The 17,586-nt window shown below is 40.8% G+C and overlaps 1 protein-coding gene across 1 annotated transcript in view; it reads left to right on the forward strand.

The window, feature by feature from the left end:
* Positions 1–17,586, forward strand: part of zranb3 (zinc finger, RAN-binding domain containing 3) — a 146,182-nt gene that overhangs the window by 3,628 nt on the left and 124,968 nt on the right. Inside the window, exons 3-4 of the mRNA XM_079263659.1 lie at positions 15,065–15,083; positions 15,350–15,528. Of these exons, the coding sequence (XP_079119785.1) occupies positions 15,065–15,083; positions 15,350–15,528 (198 nt within the window). The remainder of the gene's footprint in view (positions 1–15,064; positions 15,084–15,349; positions 15,529–17,586) is intronic.

Here is a 17,586-nt window from a genome sequence, read left to right on the forward strand (position 1 = left end):
TTAAGAGCTGAATTGAGGCTCGGTGGGCGGTTCCTACCATTGCCATCTTGGCAGCGTCATGCACGTTGCCTCGCCCGAAAAATAGAAATATGGGCAGAGGTGGAGCTGAGAAGGGAGCCATGAATGTCATGGCGGATGATTGACATTGAGTGAACTCCGAGCTTTCTGTAACTAAAAGCTAACCGAGCTAACCCCAAGATAATGGGAGGTAACCAGCTAACAGAAGTAAGCGGGCTAAAGCTAATTCACATTGTTAACCGGCTAAAAACCGCAGTTGTTCTACGTTCTCCTGACTTGAAGCAGGAGATCGGGTACCTGTCAATCAAAAGGACACGCCCCTAAATATGTCTAACTTCGAGATTAAATTACTTTTAAACGGGCGAGTTAGAAAAAAATTCACTCCCCCCCACTGTTGTTGTGAAGGTAAACCTGACCTATTTAACGGAAAATTGATTTTTGAACGAGGCTGTAAACATGTTTATTTCTGCTGTGAAGTTGGTCTTTTTAACATGGGAGTCTATGGGGATTTGCTCTGTTTTGCAGCCCATAGTGGATGAAGGGGGAACTGCAGTTTTATGCACTTCTGCATAGGCTTCACTTTTAACCGCCAGAGGTTGCCGCTTGGTCATATTGCCCATCCCTAGTGGAACGGAAGATTCTCATCGTAACGTGGTGGAATGGAAGATTGCCGCATATTGTCACAATACTATGACTCAACTCAACTCAATTCAGTTCAGTTCAGCTTTATTTGTACAGCGCCACTTCACAACAATGTTCTCTCAGGGCATTTTACAGACACATCAATTCAAGCCAATTCATAAATAGCTGATAATAGAAACCAACTGGTTCCATCGAATCTTGACTTGGATCCAGTCCCTCATCCTGAGCTGCACAAGGCAACAGTGGGAAGGAAAACTCCCTTTTAACAGGAAGACAAAACCTCCAGCAGAACCCGGCTCAGGGAGGGCAACCATCTGCCTTGACTGGTTGGGGTGGAGAGGACAGGAAAGACAAGACAGTTGGCTAGTTGGTTTTGATATTTTCCACTTCCACTTATTTTCAGGTGAAAATATTGATCCAGAAGATCCTGTGGAAACACAGATAAGAGCCGATAGTTCTGTCTGATATAAATTATTTCTTAGACCCCTCACAGTACTTCTGAATGCTGAGTTTTGCTCTCACTAAAGAACCACATTCATAGCTTAAATCAGTAGAGAATTTAAGATTTTGTAAGGGTTTATCCTTTGAAATACCGTGCTTCATGTGACCATAGAGACAGAAATTAGGGTTAATTAAAAGCTAACATGCTCCATTTATTGATAGAAATCTCTTGACATGAATGTTCTTTATGTAGTGAATGTTGGTAAATGTTCATTGCGGCTGTAAACTGGTTGGGCTTTTAGGAAAGGATGTGACATTTCTTGAAAATACAGCATACAAGGCACCTAAAATAGCCCTACAGTAGACCTGCCATGCTGACAGGGAAAAAATAGACGGCAGCCTATCATTATAAAAGCACTCCTGAAATGTGCTGAACATCATAGGCTGATGTTAGATATCTACCCGTGTGGGATGATCCGTGGGAGGATTTTTTTTCTCCTAAATCTCACCGTTATTGTGTCTTTCCACATCCAGAGCATCAAGAGTACCGAACCAAAACATCAAATGTTGCTGAAATTCAAACACTTACGGAGCATGTTGTGTCGGCCTGCGTGGGAAGGCGGGTGGGTTTTATGGAGCGACGTTGGGGGACGATCGGTAAAAGTTGTGGAAAAGTTTGACAATATAAACCTGTGATGTGGTAGATTTAGTTGTTTAGACAGCTGAATGGAAGTTTTCCATTTGTCTGCTGAGATCCACACTACGTATGTTGGCTCTTCGCCCAATCAGAATCCTAGACTTTCTAACAAAGACTGAAGCTTTTAGCCAACAGAAGGGAGTACAGGGGTGTGTAGACTGATCTTTCATTTATAGGAGGTCAATACTATGTATATGCACGGCATTTAGAGCTAAAATAAGCGTAACTGAGTTTCCATTACAGTTTTTCTGAAAATTAAAGCAATATTTCTACAGTTTTAACAAAGTTGTGATTTGCAATGGTTACTGTGAAGTGTTTAGCACATAAGCCATAATTCGCCTAAAATCACAATCGCAGGACGAGATTTCACAAGAATTACAGCCAGGTAGCATTTCAGAGTTTTCCACGTGCCATTTAGAATTTCCACAACTTTTCGAAGCCCTTTTGCCTAATTTCGTTTTCTAATTCCTCGTAAAACTCTGCATTTTGTTGCTGTTTGCTATCAAGGCCATTCAGTGAGTCTCTTTACTTATTTGTAAAAAGATTTCCATCTCCTCCTCCGTCTATACCAGGGGTATTCAGCTCGGCCCTACGAGGTCCGCATTCCAGCAAGTTTTCCATGTATCCCTGCTCCAAACAAAGCTGAATCAAATTAATGAGTCTTTGTGCAGAAGCTGATAAGATGTTAGATCCATTTAATTTGATTCAGGTGTGTTGAAGTAGAAATACATGGAAAACCTGCTGGATTGTGGCCCTAGTAGGACCGAGTTGAATACCCCTGGTCTATACACACCGCGCCATCTATACTTGAAATGAACTGGTCACGTGACCTTCTGTCTCACATGTAAACATGGAAAAAAGTGTTTCTGTTACATTTTTACGAATATAGTTTAATATCAACACATCTGAAAAACCTCCTCATGAGAGTGTAAAAACCTTAGATTGTATATAAAGAGATGGACGGAGTCTCCCTCACGTCACAAATAGGTTTCTGAAGAGCTGAATTGAAGCTCGGTGGGCAGTTCCTACCGTCGCCATGTTGGCAGCATCATGCACGTTGTCTCGCCAGAAAAATACAAATATGGGCAAAGAGGTGGAGCTGAGAGGGCAGCCGTAAGCGTCATGGCGGATGATTGACATCGAGCAAACTCAGAGCTTTCTGTAGCTAAAAGCTAACCGAGCTAATCCCGAGATAATGGGAGCTAACCAGCTAACGGAGGTAAGTGGGCTAAAGCTAGTGTCACGTTGTTAACTGGCTAAAAACCGCAGTTGTTCTACGTTCTTCTTACTTGAAGCCAGAGATTGGGTACCTGTCAATCAAAAGGACACACCTCTAAATATGCCGAACTTCAAGATTAAATTACTTTTAAACGGGCGAGTTAGAAAAGAATTCACTCCCCCACAGTTGTCATGAAGGTAAACCTGACCTATAAACCTAAAATTGATTTTTGAACCAGGCTGTAAACATTTTTATTTCTGCTGTGAAGTTGGTCTTTTTAACATGGGAGTCTATGGGGATTTGCTCTGTTTGGAGCCCCTAGTGGATGAAGGGGGAACTGCAGTTTTATACATGTCCGCATAGGCTTCACTTTTAACCGCCGGAGGTTACCGCTTGGTAAAAACCTCATGCTTGTCTCTGGAAGTTTCTTACTGGAAACAATAATATAAAAATGGTTTCTAGAAAAAGTCTCTTTTCAACTTAAGTAGAGAAAACATCCAGCTGCTCTGCAAGCAGAATAGCTGCTGTTTGAGACATTAATTAAATTAGGCTTTTTCAGGGTCAAGGCCGACCATATTCCTTCTGAAGTGTCAGATTTCTTCAGAGATACATAAAATAACGAACAAACAAGCATTCATCTTGCGTTGAGTGGTTAATACGCTAAAGTTCTGACTAATTAGTCCTAAATTGGTAGCGAGGGGTTGTTTAAGGTGAGACAATGACCTACAATAACAGTTTCTACATACTGAATGGCACATTTTAATTTTCATTAGAGGTGCTGAGCACCTGATAATATCATAGTTAGATCTTAAAAAGTCTGACGTCATCCATTTAGTATGTTTGGAAAAGAAACTCCTCAATGACCCCTCATGAACGTGCCCAGTATGGGTCACGCATGCACTGAACATTTAAAGATTGAAATGTGCTCATTTTAAATGTTGTGGATTAAAATCTTGAAACAATTAATTAAACACCCTCTAATGTAAGGCTCAGTTTAAACCATCCTTTAAAATATCTGTTAAAATAATATAAAGAGACGGAAACGTTGGATCCTCCATCACTTTATGAAAATAACCCATTCTTCCCAGTTGCCTCTCCTCCTAAGTACACATGAATTCATTTTTCTCCTCATAATTCACTAATTTTATAACAGATTTTTCATTATAATGGGTTTTATTTTGCATCATGTGGATAAAGGAAGTTGCATTCTCTTAACCAGCATGAAGAGTCTTCCTCACATTACTTAGGCTTGGTCTTACTAAGCAACTTTCTGTGGTTTGGACTGTTTGCATGCGGGACATAAAGGAAGATGCAGCGTGTGGAGGCTGCACATAATAAATAAATGTTGTTTCCTGCTGGGATTATTTAGTCTGAAGAGGGAACAATCGTCCTGAAGAGAAAAACTTGATTCATATCATAACATTTTGCTTAAACGTTTTAAATAACATGGCTTTTCTAAGTGTATGCATAATCAATATGAAGCATGGGAGCTAATTTTAAAAAAAACAAAAAACATTTATGTCTGGAAATAGACAGGATTTAAGACATTGTTACAGCCACAGTAGTTACAGACACACCTGCTAAATCTTACAGATCAGTTTTATTCAATTTTCAACTAAATATAGGAAAACATTTTTTTTGTTTGATTAAATAAACGGTATAAACAGTACATTTACTGGATATAACTAGTAAATGTATAATACATTCAATTTTTTTTTTTTCATATTAGATTTTTAACAAGATTAATATTTTTACTTTTTTTTTTTTTTTTGCCCTTTAACAATTAATTGTTTTTAAATATTTACACATTTACTTGTCCTTACAGACACATTCAGATCCCAGTAAATATACAAAATCCCACATTTCATTCCAGGTATCTGTAAGTGAAAAATGCAGTTTTGCACGTTATGACCAGATTAACTTTCTAAGACTGAGAAGTTATTTTAAATGTACATAAATGTACATTTCCCATGCAGATGGCTGCCTGTCCTTGAGCCGGGTTCTGCCGGAGGTTTCCTTCCTGTTAAAAGGGTGTTTTTTCCTTCCCACTGTCGCCAGTGTGCTTGCTCAGGATGGGAGATTGAGTTGGAACTTCCAACTCAATCTGTTGGTTTCCTTATATAGACTATTAAAAGGGCTTTCATTATGTCTTTTTTTTTCCTGTCTGTAAAGCGTCTTGAGATGGCATTGCTGTGATTTGACGCTATATGAATAAAGTTGAATTGAATTAAATTGAATAGCAATCCTGACTACCTTAACTAACTCACCTCAATGTGCAAACAGAAATCACATCTATTAAGTAAGAACGACAGAAAACACGGAACAAGTTATTCCCTTTCACACATTTCTCATCTACCCCCTGGTTGGTCTCTGAGTCATCTAAACTATATGTGTTCCCTGATGGAATAAAGTATGTTGCATAAACACATCCAAACATCCTGACTCATAAAACATGCAACATAAGTCCTGAAAGTAGTGCAGTCTCACTTAGGTTTTGTCACGTTTCAGTCGGACGTGGTAACATGCATGTGAACTGTCTGATTGCAGCTGAAGTGCCATTTCTTTCAAAACCCCACGCAGGACGCTTCTGTCAGCTCTACAATCTAAAGCTCTGCGTCAAGGTCAATTTATAGTTGATGCTTAGATTTCCCTCCCAAGCACCATGTGTGCTTTCTTCTATATTTTAAAGCTACAACTTAATGTTGGTATGAGATGAGGTGTCCTTCGAACTGAAAAAACAGCCTTGGTGTGTCTGCTGCTTGCGATATGAACATGAGTCGTCTACACCCTGAAACACTGGGAAAAAAAACTGCAGCATGTTGATTTGTTTTTTTTTAAAGTAACTTATTTATCATTATTCATAAAACCTCCATTCAGGCAAAGAGTGGTGCAGAAAACAGGCTCAACGATCTGTAAACATTTATCTAGATATCTGCTGACGGCTGGGTAATCGCTGCCCTTTGCTAAGAACAGCCCATGATTGTGGCTTTGGATCAGTAAAAGCAGACTGAAGTCCAACGAGACCTAAAAGCATCAAAATCTCTGCAGTGCACTTCGTGTCTCCAAAAGCGGTACTCCGATGCCATGTCGTAAGACTTATCTCTTTAAAACGACACCGAGAACATAAGAGGATTCGCATGCAAGCAGAATTTCCTTTGTAAAAACACTTTACTCATAAATTTACTCTCAGAAATAGAACAGCTTCCTTAGCCTAAACTCTGGCTGGCTACTTGGATAAGGCCATGTCGTTTATATCAACAACTCTGGTCATTGGCTGAACTTTGTTTAGTAACATCAGTGAACAACATATGGAGAGAAGGTGGCAGATTTCAACACTGTTTCCAGACACTGGAGGGTAAACTAGGGGTGATATGATGGGCTGTAAAGCAATGCCTGCTCTAATAAGTCTTCATTTCTGCTGCCACATGGTGGAAACATGATGAAATCATCGACCCATCCTGCCTTGGATCAATTCTTCAGGCTGCTGGTGGTGTAGTGGTGAGGGGGATATGTTCTTGGACTACCAATATTGCATGTTTTAACAGTCACAGCCTGCCTGAGTGTTGCTGCTGACCATGTCAATCCCTTTATGAGCACAGTGTAGCATCTTCTGATTGCAACTTCCAGCAGGATGATGCACCATGTTATCACATCATCATCAACATGTTATCTCCAACTGCTTTCTTGAACCTGACGATGACCCCCTTCATATGAGTTTTAAAAAACAAATCTTGTGTAAAAAGATGAAAAATTACCTTGTAAAAACTGATTTTGGATAAAGATGACCATTCTGAATTGAACTTAAATCAGAATTAAATGGCTGGGTAATGCAAGGATTAAACGAGGAACCATGCATTACACGGTTTTAATGCACAACACAACATTGTCATGGAACTACATGTGTGTATATGTGAAAATAATGCACTGCAGTTGGTATTAAAATTCTCACTGAGCATGGTATAGTTAATTTTAAATCTATCCATCCATTTTCTGCCCTTTTCTGGCGTGGGGTTACGGGGGCAGCAGCCTTAGCAGGGGAACCCAAGACTTTCCTCTTGCCAGCCATATTTGCCAACTCCTCAGGGGGGATCCCAAGGTGTTCCATGGCCAGCCGAGAGATACAATCCCTCCAGCGTGTCCTGGGTCTACCCCAGGGTCTCCTCCCGCAGAGACGTGCCCAGAGCACCTCACCAGGGAGGCGTCCAGGAGGCATCCTAACCAGATGCTGAGCCGTCTCACCTGGCTCCTCTCGATGCGGAGGAGCAGCGGCTCTACTCTGAGCTCCTCCCAGATGACCGAGCTCCTCACCCTATCTCAATTCAGCATATGTATATGCAATCTCGTTCTCTCAGTCATGACCCACATCTCATGACCTTAGGTGAAAGTAGGGGCATAGATCGTCGACTGGTAAATCAAGAGCTTTGCCTTCTGGCTCAGCTCCTTCTTCACCACTATAGACCAGCGCAGCGTCCGCAGTACCGATCCGCCTGTCAATCTCACTCTCCATCCTTACCTCACTCATGAACAAGACCCCAAGATATTTAAACTTCTCCACTTGAGGCAGGACCTCACTCCCGACCCAGAGAGGGCAATCCACCCTATTTCTGCTGAGAACCATGGTCTCAGATTTGGAGGTGCCAATTCTCATCCCCGACGCCTTACACTCAGCTGCAAATCGTTCAAGCGAGAGCTGGAGATCACGACCAGATGAAGCCAACAGGACCACGTCATCTGCAAAAAGCAGAGACCCAATCCTGAGGTCACCAAACTGGATCCCCTCAACACCTCGGCTGTGCCTAGAAATTCTGTCCATAAAAGTTATAAACAGAATCGGTGATAAAGGGTCCAACACTCATTCGGACAAAGCTCTGACACCTGTCGTACAGGAATCGGACAGCTCGTACAAGGGGGTCCGCTATGCCATACTCCCAGATTACCCCCCGCAGGAGCCCCCAGGGGACACGGTCAAATCCTCAAGTCCATAAACCACATGAGTCTGGTTGGGCAAACTCCCATGCCCCCTCTAGGACCCCAAAGAGGGTATATCCAATTTGAATAATTCCTCGATCATGTATAAATTATTTTACTTTAAATCAGTTCCAGGTATTCTGTGCATTCTCGTTCGTTGTCCCACCGCGTTGACACAGATGTTCCACACTGGTCCCTTGTCCTGCTCAGCTAATGAAAGTGAAGCGGTTTGCTCTTGTCGAGCTGCTGCTTCAAAACTAATCAAAGTTAATGGCAAAAATGTTTTTAAATATGTATTCTTGCACGTTGTAGCCAATTAGAAAAGAAGTGGAACTGGTGTAGAAGCCATTTATGTGGTTTTGTTTTCTTTTATGAGAAATGGTTGTCATAAGTTAAATTATTATATTTTAGTATATTCGGTTATATTACACAGATTTCTATTTAAAGTTATTAGCTTTTTGATGAGTGTGAGAACGGTGAGGTAAGACAGGTAATTTATCTCACCTCTGGGGGGCGTGTTCTTTTTTTTTTTTGTTGTTGTTGGAAATCAGTGTCGGGTGGTGAGTCAGGATGAAATGATTTTTTCAATACTTTCAGGCGTTTTGTTTGTTTTTGTTAACTGGAACAAAAATATGCTGATCCGCCTTTATTTTATCTTTTTGTTCAAAGAAAAAAAATACTTGTAATTTTCTAAATCCTTTCCCTTTTTATTATTTTATTTGGGGTTTGGAAGTGCATACAAAAATCAGACAGTCCACCACCTTTAAAAGTAACGTGGAAAAGGCTGGTACAACTGGAGTTTAGTTTTGCTTCTAGTGTACATATTAATCAATATGTATACTAATAGTTAATATATCACATTTGCCCATTGCATTTGCTAGGAATTCTGGGCCCCCGGAAAGAATATCGCCATGGGCCCCTTTGTCCCCAGGACTGTTGCAACTTCTTTACTCCTGTTTTTCCAGTCTTCTTGACGGTGCCTGGTGTAATGCATCTAATTTTGTTTCTTTTTTACGATGCAGTAGTGGTATTATTATGTAAATGGTTATCTCATTTCTCTGCTTTTCATGTTATTTGCAAAGTTTGGTCCATTTTTGAGGACCTTGGTTATCTGCGCAGAAAATGGAACAAAAACACTGGAAAAGAACATGATGCAGAAACTACCAGAAAATGAAGACATTGAGAACATTAAAAAGTGCTTTTATTCTTCTTCTGGTGTTTTTAGACAGTTATAAACAACTTCATAGCGGTGCATTACTGCTACCAACTGTTATCAAAACATGGTTGTAAACTCAGTGCTGCCCACTAGTGGATGAACTGATTTAACAACCATGGCAACATAAAAGATGCATGGAAGTATGAGAGCTGTGACATATGACGATGATTGAAATGGGCATTTGCATTTAAGTACGTAGGGAAGCAAAATCTGGCCTTAGAATTTATTGTCTGCCAAAGACATCTTTTGTACGTTTGCGGTTTCTGTATATGGAAAGCAATTTGTGTTATCTCAAAGATAAATGCTGTTCTTCTCGTCCTTTCAAACAGCCACAACCATTAGCATTAACACCTGCCTCATACCTATATTTCTGCCATTATTACTGTGTTCTGATGTATTTATTACCACATCTATTGCTTATTTCCTCTGTTCAGATGTGGTTAATAACCTAATATGAGAAATATAGATACTGTAAATGTCACGCTAAATTGGAAGGTTATTAAAAATGCATAAAAATGTCATAAATCATTGGAGCAAATAGTGCTTTAAAGTTAGATAAAAGGCAACAGAAACTTTTGCAGAGGAAGAAAAATGGAGCAGAGATGCTCAAAAAGTTTAAAAAAAAATGTCCACAAGCAAAAGTTGAGAATTGTCCCATTTAACTTATTTCTCTCATAACAACCCAATAACTTTTCCCCTGAAGATGATTTAATTTGATGTTAAATGCAATCCCAGCAGTACTCCGGATTACCCTCCTAGTTAGCATCCCACACCGCACATGACTGAACAGACGCAGGTCCTCGTAACACACCGCCGTGCGGAGGTCAGCGCCAGCCTATCACGGCAGCCAGCTGGGAAGGCAGAGGAGCCCGTTTCCTGACACCTCCCAAAGTTGTGGGTTCTAGAGATAACATTAGAAAGATGCGGCGACGGGGAGCGTGCCGTCGTCAGGCAACAGCACTGCAGCATGCTCGCAGTCTCAAACCGTCAAGACGACACTCAGGTTATTTAAAGGAGGATGATTAATGTGTTGAGAAATGGCAAGCACCTGCCCTAGCTGCACTCCCTCCCGGGGTTGTGTGTGGGCGTGTGTGTGTGGGTGGGTGTATGCGCAAGCACACATACATATGCATTTGGTTTTACATGTGTTTGCATTAGTGCATGCACTTCCTTTTGTGACTGTGTTTATGGGTATGTTTTGTATTTTTGCATGTCTTTTGTCTGCGCTTTGCACGCATGTACTGGTCCAACGTGTGTGTGTGTGTGTGTGTTTGTGGATTGCGCTGACTGGGCCAGTGTGCTGGCAATTAGAAAAACCACCAGTGGCAAGGTGCACATTAATCATGTTCCTCAGTTGAAAGAGAGAAATGGGGCGGAGAAGGGGGGAGGAAGAGGAGGAGGAGTAGAAAGAATAATGAGAGGCTGTGGCTGAGGTATTCAGAGCTGCTCTGTTCGCTCTGACATGATGTTGGAAGCATTTATGAATAAGCAAGGTCATGACAATGGGCCCCGGGCCACTGGACAGAGAGCCGGGGGTTGATCTTGCTGCATATTTTCCACAGGGATGAATTGGGCTCAGGACCATGTCACACCTTCATTGTTCCTTACAGTGTTCAGGGAGAGCGAGCTGGCTGCTGAAACACACTGGATGTGAGGCATCCACAGAGGTTGTAAAAATGTCCTGGTCAGTTTGGCACGACCTAAAACCTCCTGAATCCTCCACGAGAAGCGAGGACTTAGTTCATGTTCTCGACGCCCTGAGAAGAAAATGACGTCATTTTCTTCTCGCAGAAGTTATTGAAGACGGTTCTCAACACATCGAGCTGGCAGAAGTTTTTTCCTTGTGGGGTTCTGAGAACTATTGTGTGATTGGTTGGACATTTGAGGTGGGCGTGGTTAACACTGAACAACATAAAGCGGAAAGTTGTTGGTTTTGCATTTTTGCTGATGCCGGTAAAACAAGATTTGTTTTGATAAAACAGCTGATCGAAGTGGTGAGAAAGTACAAACCTTTTCCAATCATTTAAACACACGAACGCAGCCGCGTGCAGGAACCGCCGTGCCGCGGACAAAGTTTCCTGGTAAATATCAAATTAAATCAAACTTTATTTGTATAGCACTTTTCATACAAAAGCATATCAAAGTGCTTAACATTAAAAAACTAATAACAGTTTCACATTTAAAAATACACACACGTTACGCACACAACCCAACCCTTCCCCTGACCATTGATGCCAAAATAAAAACTAACTTTAGGATTCTGTCATCTGTATCTGGCTCAACACTGCTGTGAGGAAACAACATCTGGGGAGTCCGTCTATGTCAGGAACTGCCCCAGGAGTGACCAACAGAGACGCAGCCACAGGTAACGGCCAGGCTGGGGTCCACACCACAGCCATATGGCTGCAGTGCAGAACCCCGACCAACACCTCACCGCCCCAACGGCCCCGTTAGTCAAACAGGTGCAGCCACAGGGATCCCCATGAGGAAGAGGAAAACATGAGCTAAAAGGTTTAAAAGATAAAATAAAGACACACAAGATCAAATAACCAAATCAATAATTCTGTAAAATAATAATTAGAACAATAAGATTAAACCTAAGTAATATAAATAATAAAATAAAAATAATAAAAAGTACATCAAATATGTCATAAAATTAGGCCAGACAATTTCCAGAAGCATCGATTGGTCAGAATGTGGTACTTTTATAGTCGTTAGCTATTCAGTTTAAGTTACCATGGTGATTTACCCAGGAAACAACTGAACTAGCATAGCAGGATGGAAAACCGGGGTTAACTAGAAGTGTAAAATCTTAAGTACCTCATGGTTAGATTCAATTATGATTAGATTATTAAACATTTACCAGAATTTTCAAGGATTTTTTTGTCACTCTGTGACTCCTTTAAGCTACTTTATATCTCATTCAGTTTCCATTAAATCAGGTAAACAAAAAAATTAATTTCCATTATGTTATATATGTGGAATCATAAATCAATTTAACACATATCAAACATGTTTACATATTGTCTTTAAATGTTTTCCTGGAATCTAATGGAAAAATGTTTTGGAACAACGAGCTCCTCTTACTGGGCTGAACGGAGCTGCTGTCACGTGTTAGTAGTTCTACTGTGAGATTTTATTTTGGCTTAAAACAGCTTCCATATGCAGTCTATCTCTTCTGGTCTTATGTCCATCAAAACCAAAATGTTTCCAAACCTTGCATCAAATCTCATAATCTGTAACCGTAACTGCTAGTGGTGGTAAAATCGAATCGAAAATCGGGATTTTTTTTGCTTTACAATTTTAAAATAGATTTTTTTGTTAAATAATCACAGTTTTTAAAACAAATAAAAATAATCCATAATAAATTTTTTGTCATTTTTTAATTGTTTTTATTGATATTTTTTCTTGTCCTCTTGGGTATTATAGCAGCAGAATGATGATCTGGCTACTGTTTTTTTCTGATTGAAATCAAGAAAAATGACAAACAAAAATAAAAGTTTTGTACATTTATTTTGTTTAATCTACAAAAATCGTCAATATCGAAGAATTGTGAGAGTCGCAATTTAAATCGAATCATCACCCAAAAAATTTGAATCAAATCGGGACCAAAGCATATTGTCACAGCCCTAGTAGCTGCAAAGCTAGCCGCTAGCTTCCTGCAACACTTTGAAGCTGTGTTTATTGTTTAATTATTAAGAAAAATAATTGCTACGGAACGTTTCTGAATCGATTCAATTCAGCTTTATTTATATAGCGTCAAATCACAGCAATGCCATCTCAAGACGCTTTACAGACAGGAAAAGAAAACAAAAAACATAATGAAAGTCAATTCATAATAGCCTATATAGGGAAACCAGCAGATTGAGTTGGAATCTCCAACTCAATCTCCCATCCTGAGCAAACACATTGGCGACAGTGGGAAGGAAAAAACTCCCTTTTAACAGGAAGGAAACCTCCGGCAGAACCCGGCTCAGGGACAGGCAGCCATCTGCCTCTGCTGTGTGGGGGGAAGAGGACAGAAAGACAACAGACAACAGGAACTGCTACTCCTGGCCAAGGAGACCTGCTGAGACAGGAGACATACATGTTAATGATGCAACACTGTTATTGGGGGACTTGGGGTAAATCGTAATGAAATCAGCACTTGTGACAAGATCCACCAATTAAATAATGAATCAGCTCACCCTCAACGTTACCTGGACAAGAGAAAATCCAGCTTCATTGTATAGGCCTCTGGTCTTCCTCCAACTCTGTTCAAACCAGCTGCTGTACTGGGAGAGATCCTACGGTAGAGACAACACTACAGCGTGAAAATATATTTGCTTGTTTCAGCATACACATAATTATCATGGCTGCCTCTCATGTTCTGTGTTTGTTTAAAGCATTGTTTGTGCACGTCCTCAAAGGGAATGCTGTGTTTTTGTAAGTTGCAGTATACGAGTAACCAGTAGGGGGCAGCATAGGAAACAGTTTGACAGGAAGTGCTCAGAAGATCAATGGTGGTAAAAAATAAAGATTCAAAGACAGCTCACTTGTGCGTTCCTGTAATTACCGAAGAGGCTTGGAAGAAAGTACTTTCCCATCGTACGCAGATTTATTTTTAAATTCCAGCAAAATTTCTCGTTTACAAGCGGATTCAAAGAAGCTAAAGAAGAAAGACTTATTTTGACAAAGATTATTCTAATCTGCCCAAGAAGCCTTTAAAAAATCTTTGATCACCATTTTGTTGACGAAATCAGCCAAACAGAGATGCTGTGAAGCAGCGCGACAGATGTAGCATTGTCCGAAACTTTCTGAAAAAGTTTTCTGATAAGTTTCAGGTTTAGCCCTTCTAGCTTTTATTTTAGAGCAGTTTAACTAGAATAATGTGATTAATGTACTTCCATTGGATACGTATGTCTGATTCGTTTTAAACAGTTCAAGTTCGTAACGAAGAAACGTGTCTGTGATGTTTTAAAATGTCGTAAACATGGTGAGTGTGAGCGTTAATCTTGACAGTTTCCCACCTATAGATTCACTGTAGCCTCCTAATCAGGCCACTGTGTCTCAGCTTTCCCTTTATGTCCACAAAAGGTGATAATCGATGTCTTTGGACTCATCAGATAGCCGAAATGGGTCTTGCATGACCGGTTGCAGGGTGAAGGCTTCCAGTTTGCTTGCTGGTGTTTCTCCACAGGAAACCAATGAAACGTTATTCCCCTTTAACTAACTTCTCTGCTGACTCTCTGTCATTGTTACCTGGTAAAGTCGAGGCAGATGGCTGCCCTCCCTGAGCCGGGTTCTGCCGGAGGTTTTCTTCCTGTTAAAGGGGAGTTTTTTCCTTCCCACTGTCGCCGTGTGCAGCTCAGGATGGGGGATTGGATCGAAGTCATGACTCGATGCAATCAGTTGGTTTCTATTATAGGCTATGTATGAATTGGCTTGAAATGATGTGTAAGTAAAGTGCCCTGTGACAACATTGTTGTGAAGTGGCGCTGTACAAATAAATAAAAAAAAGCTCAGTAAAGAAGACTGAGTGGCAACTTTCTGACCTTCTTGGGTTTTATGATGATGCACGAGTGACGTGTGAACCTTGCATCGCCGCAGCCACTTTAGGAGCCTTTTTCTGCTTATATGATGCAGCGGTCAGTGTTTAAGAAGCCATAAAATGCATTTATGTGAAAGTTATCAGCAGGTTTAAGCAAAATATTTCAATAAATAACCATCGATGGATATGTAGTGTCTCTGAAAGTGTCTTCATGCAGCAAACGGGTCTGAGATGAAGAAGCCTAAACCACTTAAACCAGAGGACTGTCGTCTGAAGTCTTTGTCTCTGAAACAGTTTCCCTCTAATGCCTTTTTTGTTTTCTTTCTTTTACAGCTGCATGATTGCTGATGAGGTAAGCACACACCGCACCGACTCAGGAAATCTATTTCCGAAATAAAAAGAGAAGCTGCGACTGCTGCATTATTTCCAAATGAATTTGTCAGCGCAGCGCTGCACTCCCATGTGCTTAATCGGTTTTGACACAAGAATCATTCTGAGACCTTATTACTCTTGGGCCTCACATCAGCTCAGCCGTCATATGCAATTTGCCGCGGAGTCGCCGTGCGATTGACTTGTTTTTCTCCCCCTTTGCCATGTGTTGATTTTGGGGCGGCCCAGATGGGTCTCGGGAAGACGGTGCAGGCTATCGCCGTGGCATATGCTTACAGGCAGGAGTGGCCTCTCCTGGTGGTGGTGCCCTCGTCTCTGAAGTATCCCTGGATTGAGGAGCTGGAGAAGTGGATCCCTGAGCTGCAACCCGGAGACATCAACTTGGTGGAGAACAAGAGTCACACCATGTAAGCCAGACTTCCTTCATTTCTGCCCTTCAGACCCAAACAGTGCTGATAGGGATTTGTTAAATATCAACCAAACAAGTAGGTTTAACAAGCACAACTCCTAAAAGTTTGGCTTTTGGGTAAAATGTAAATAAAAACAGAATACAAAGAGTTAAACATCCCCTAAATCCATGTTTTATTCTTTTGAGAAGATAACTTATGAAGTGTTGAAGCAGACATTTTTACTGATTTTGTAAAATCTAATGCAGTAAATTTTTTAATTTATAAAATTTAGAAATTTACTCAATTTCTAAATCTAATTAGAAAATTTAATAAATTTAAATAAATTTAGTAAATTTAATCTAAATCTAATTAAATCTAAATTTAGATTTAATTTCTAAATCTTTAAAAAGTTGGAACAGGAGCAACAGAAGGCTGGAAAAGTAACATCTGGAACAGTACTTGACAACTAATCCAGTTTATTGTCAGGAGAGCAGTAACTTGACTGGGTATAAGAGGAGCATTTCAGAGAGGCAGAGTCTCTCAGAGGGACCGAAGTTCACCAATATGAGACAAACTGGGTCTAAAAACTGTGGAACAATTTTAGATAAATGTTCCTCAGACTTTTAAGATCCTACTATCTACAGTGTAGAATATCATTAAAGGGTTCAAAATATCAGAAGGAATCTCTGTGTGCATGGGACAAGGCAGAATGCTGGTCGTCGTCTACATTTAAAGCAGACTTGATTCTCTGCTGGAAACCACTGCATGGACTTAAAGTGGAACTGTTATATGCATTTCAGGCTAATTTATTTTTATTTCTGAGCCCAGAAGGGCTGGGATTGATGGAGTTATTGTCACAAATCGCTTTATTTACTTCAGACCGACCCTCTCCGTAGGCTGTCAGATCAGCCTGTGGGCAAAACGAGTGGATTGAGACTCTTCCGCATTAAGCCCCGCCTCCCGCCACTGCACTACATCGGGAGCGCGCACCGCACCTGCTTTCGCCGTCATTGTAACGTCTCATAAACAGAAGGATTAGGCTCATATGAACTCAATAAAAAAACAAAGTACAATGTCAACACATAGCATACAGCCCTACATGTTGGAACCTGAATCAGAGCCTGAAAACGAAGTGGAAAACAGCAACCCACAGCAACGAATGCAGCAGGATGTCTCTCTTTGGTAAACTCACCAGCCATCGTTGGAAATAACTTTATCCCACGTTTTCCACCCGCCTGATGTATTTGTACATGCCCTTGTTAACCAGTAGAAGGTAACCAATCACCGAACCTTATCCCCCGGGACGTCACAAGGATTTCCAAGTAGCAAAAACTCTCTAAAACAACGCGTTTTTTGTCGCCATGGAAACCGAACGGAGAGCGCGCTGGAACTCAAACTCAAACATGCGTTTAGGTGATAAAAAACAGTGTCGTTCACATGTCTGATGAGGATTCAACACTGCAACACTGTAGAAAGCTCAGAAAACTCCAAATACCATAATAGCACCCCTTTAAGAAGACTTCCAGAAATCACTAGATGCATGTCTATCAACCTCTGAACCTACACATAAAAATAAAAATCTGGTAATGGAAACACCTGCATAAAAATGTTCATATTTTTTACCACCTCGATCAGCTGTTTAATCAAAACAATCAGTTTTACCTGCAACAGGAAAAATGCAGAAGCGGAATCTTACCGCTTCATGCTTTTCTGTATTAACCACACCCACCTCAAATGTCCAACCAATCCAACCATACTTAACTGGCTGCTAGTAAATGGTGTGCGTTCTTGGTATTTAGGTAGCTTAACGAACCTTAACCTCGTGTTCGCCCCCTGGTGGTCGGCAGACTACTGATAGAGAACCTGAGTGATCGGAGACGCTGCAGCAGAGCTCGCGTTCTGAAGGTAAATATCGTTGACGATCAGGTTTATTTAATTATGGCCACGATCAAAATCTGATTAACTGTGCAGCCCTAGTAGAAACCTGGATGAAGATGTGGAATTGTTTGTGGACAGCATGGACGGCGTGTCCTGCAGACGAAAGAGGAGAGGGAGCATCCAGCTTCTTATCTGCCT

The sequence above is a fragment of the Telmatherina bonti genome (genome assembly GCF_933228915.1).
Source record: "Telmatherina bonti genome assembly, chromosome: 24".
Lineage (NCBI taxonomy): Eukaryota > Metazoa > Chordata > Actinopteri > Atheriniformes > Telmatherinidae > Telmatherina > Telmatherina bonti.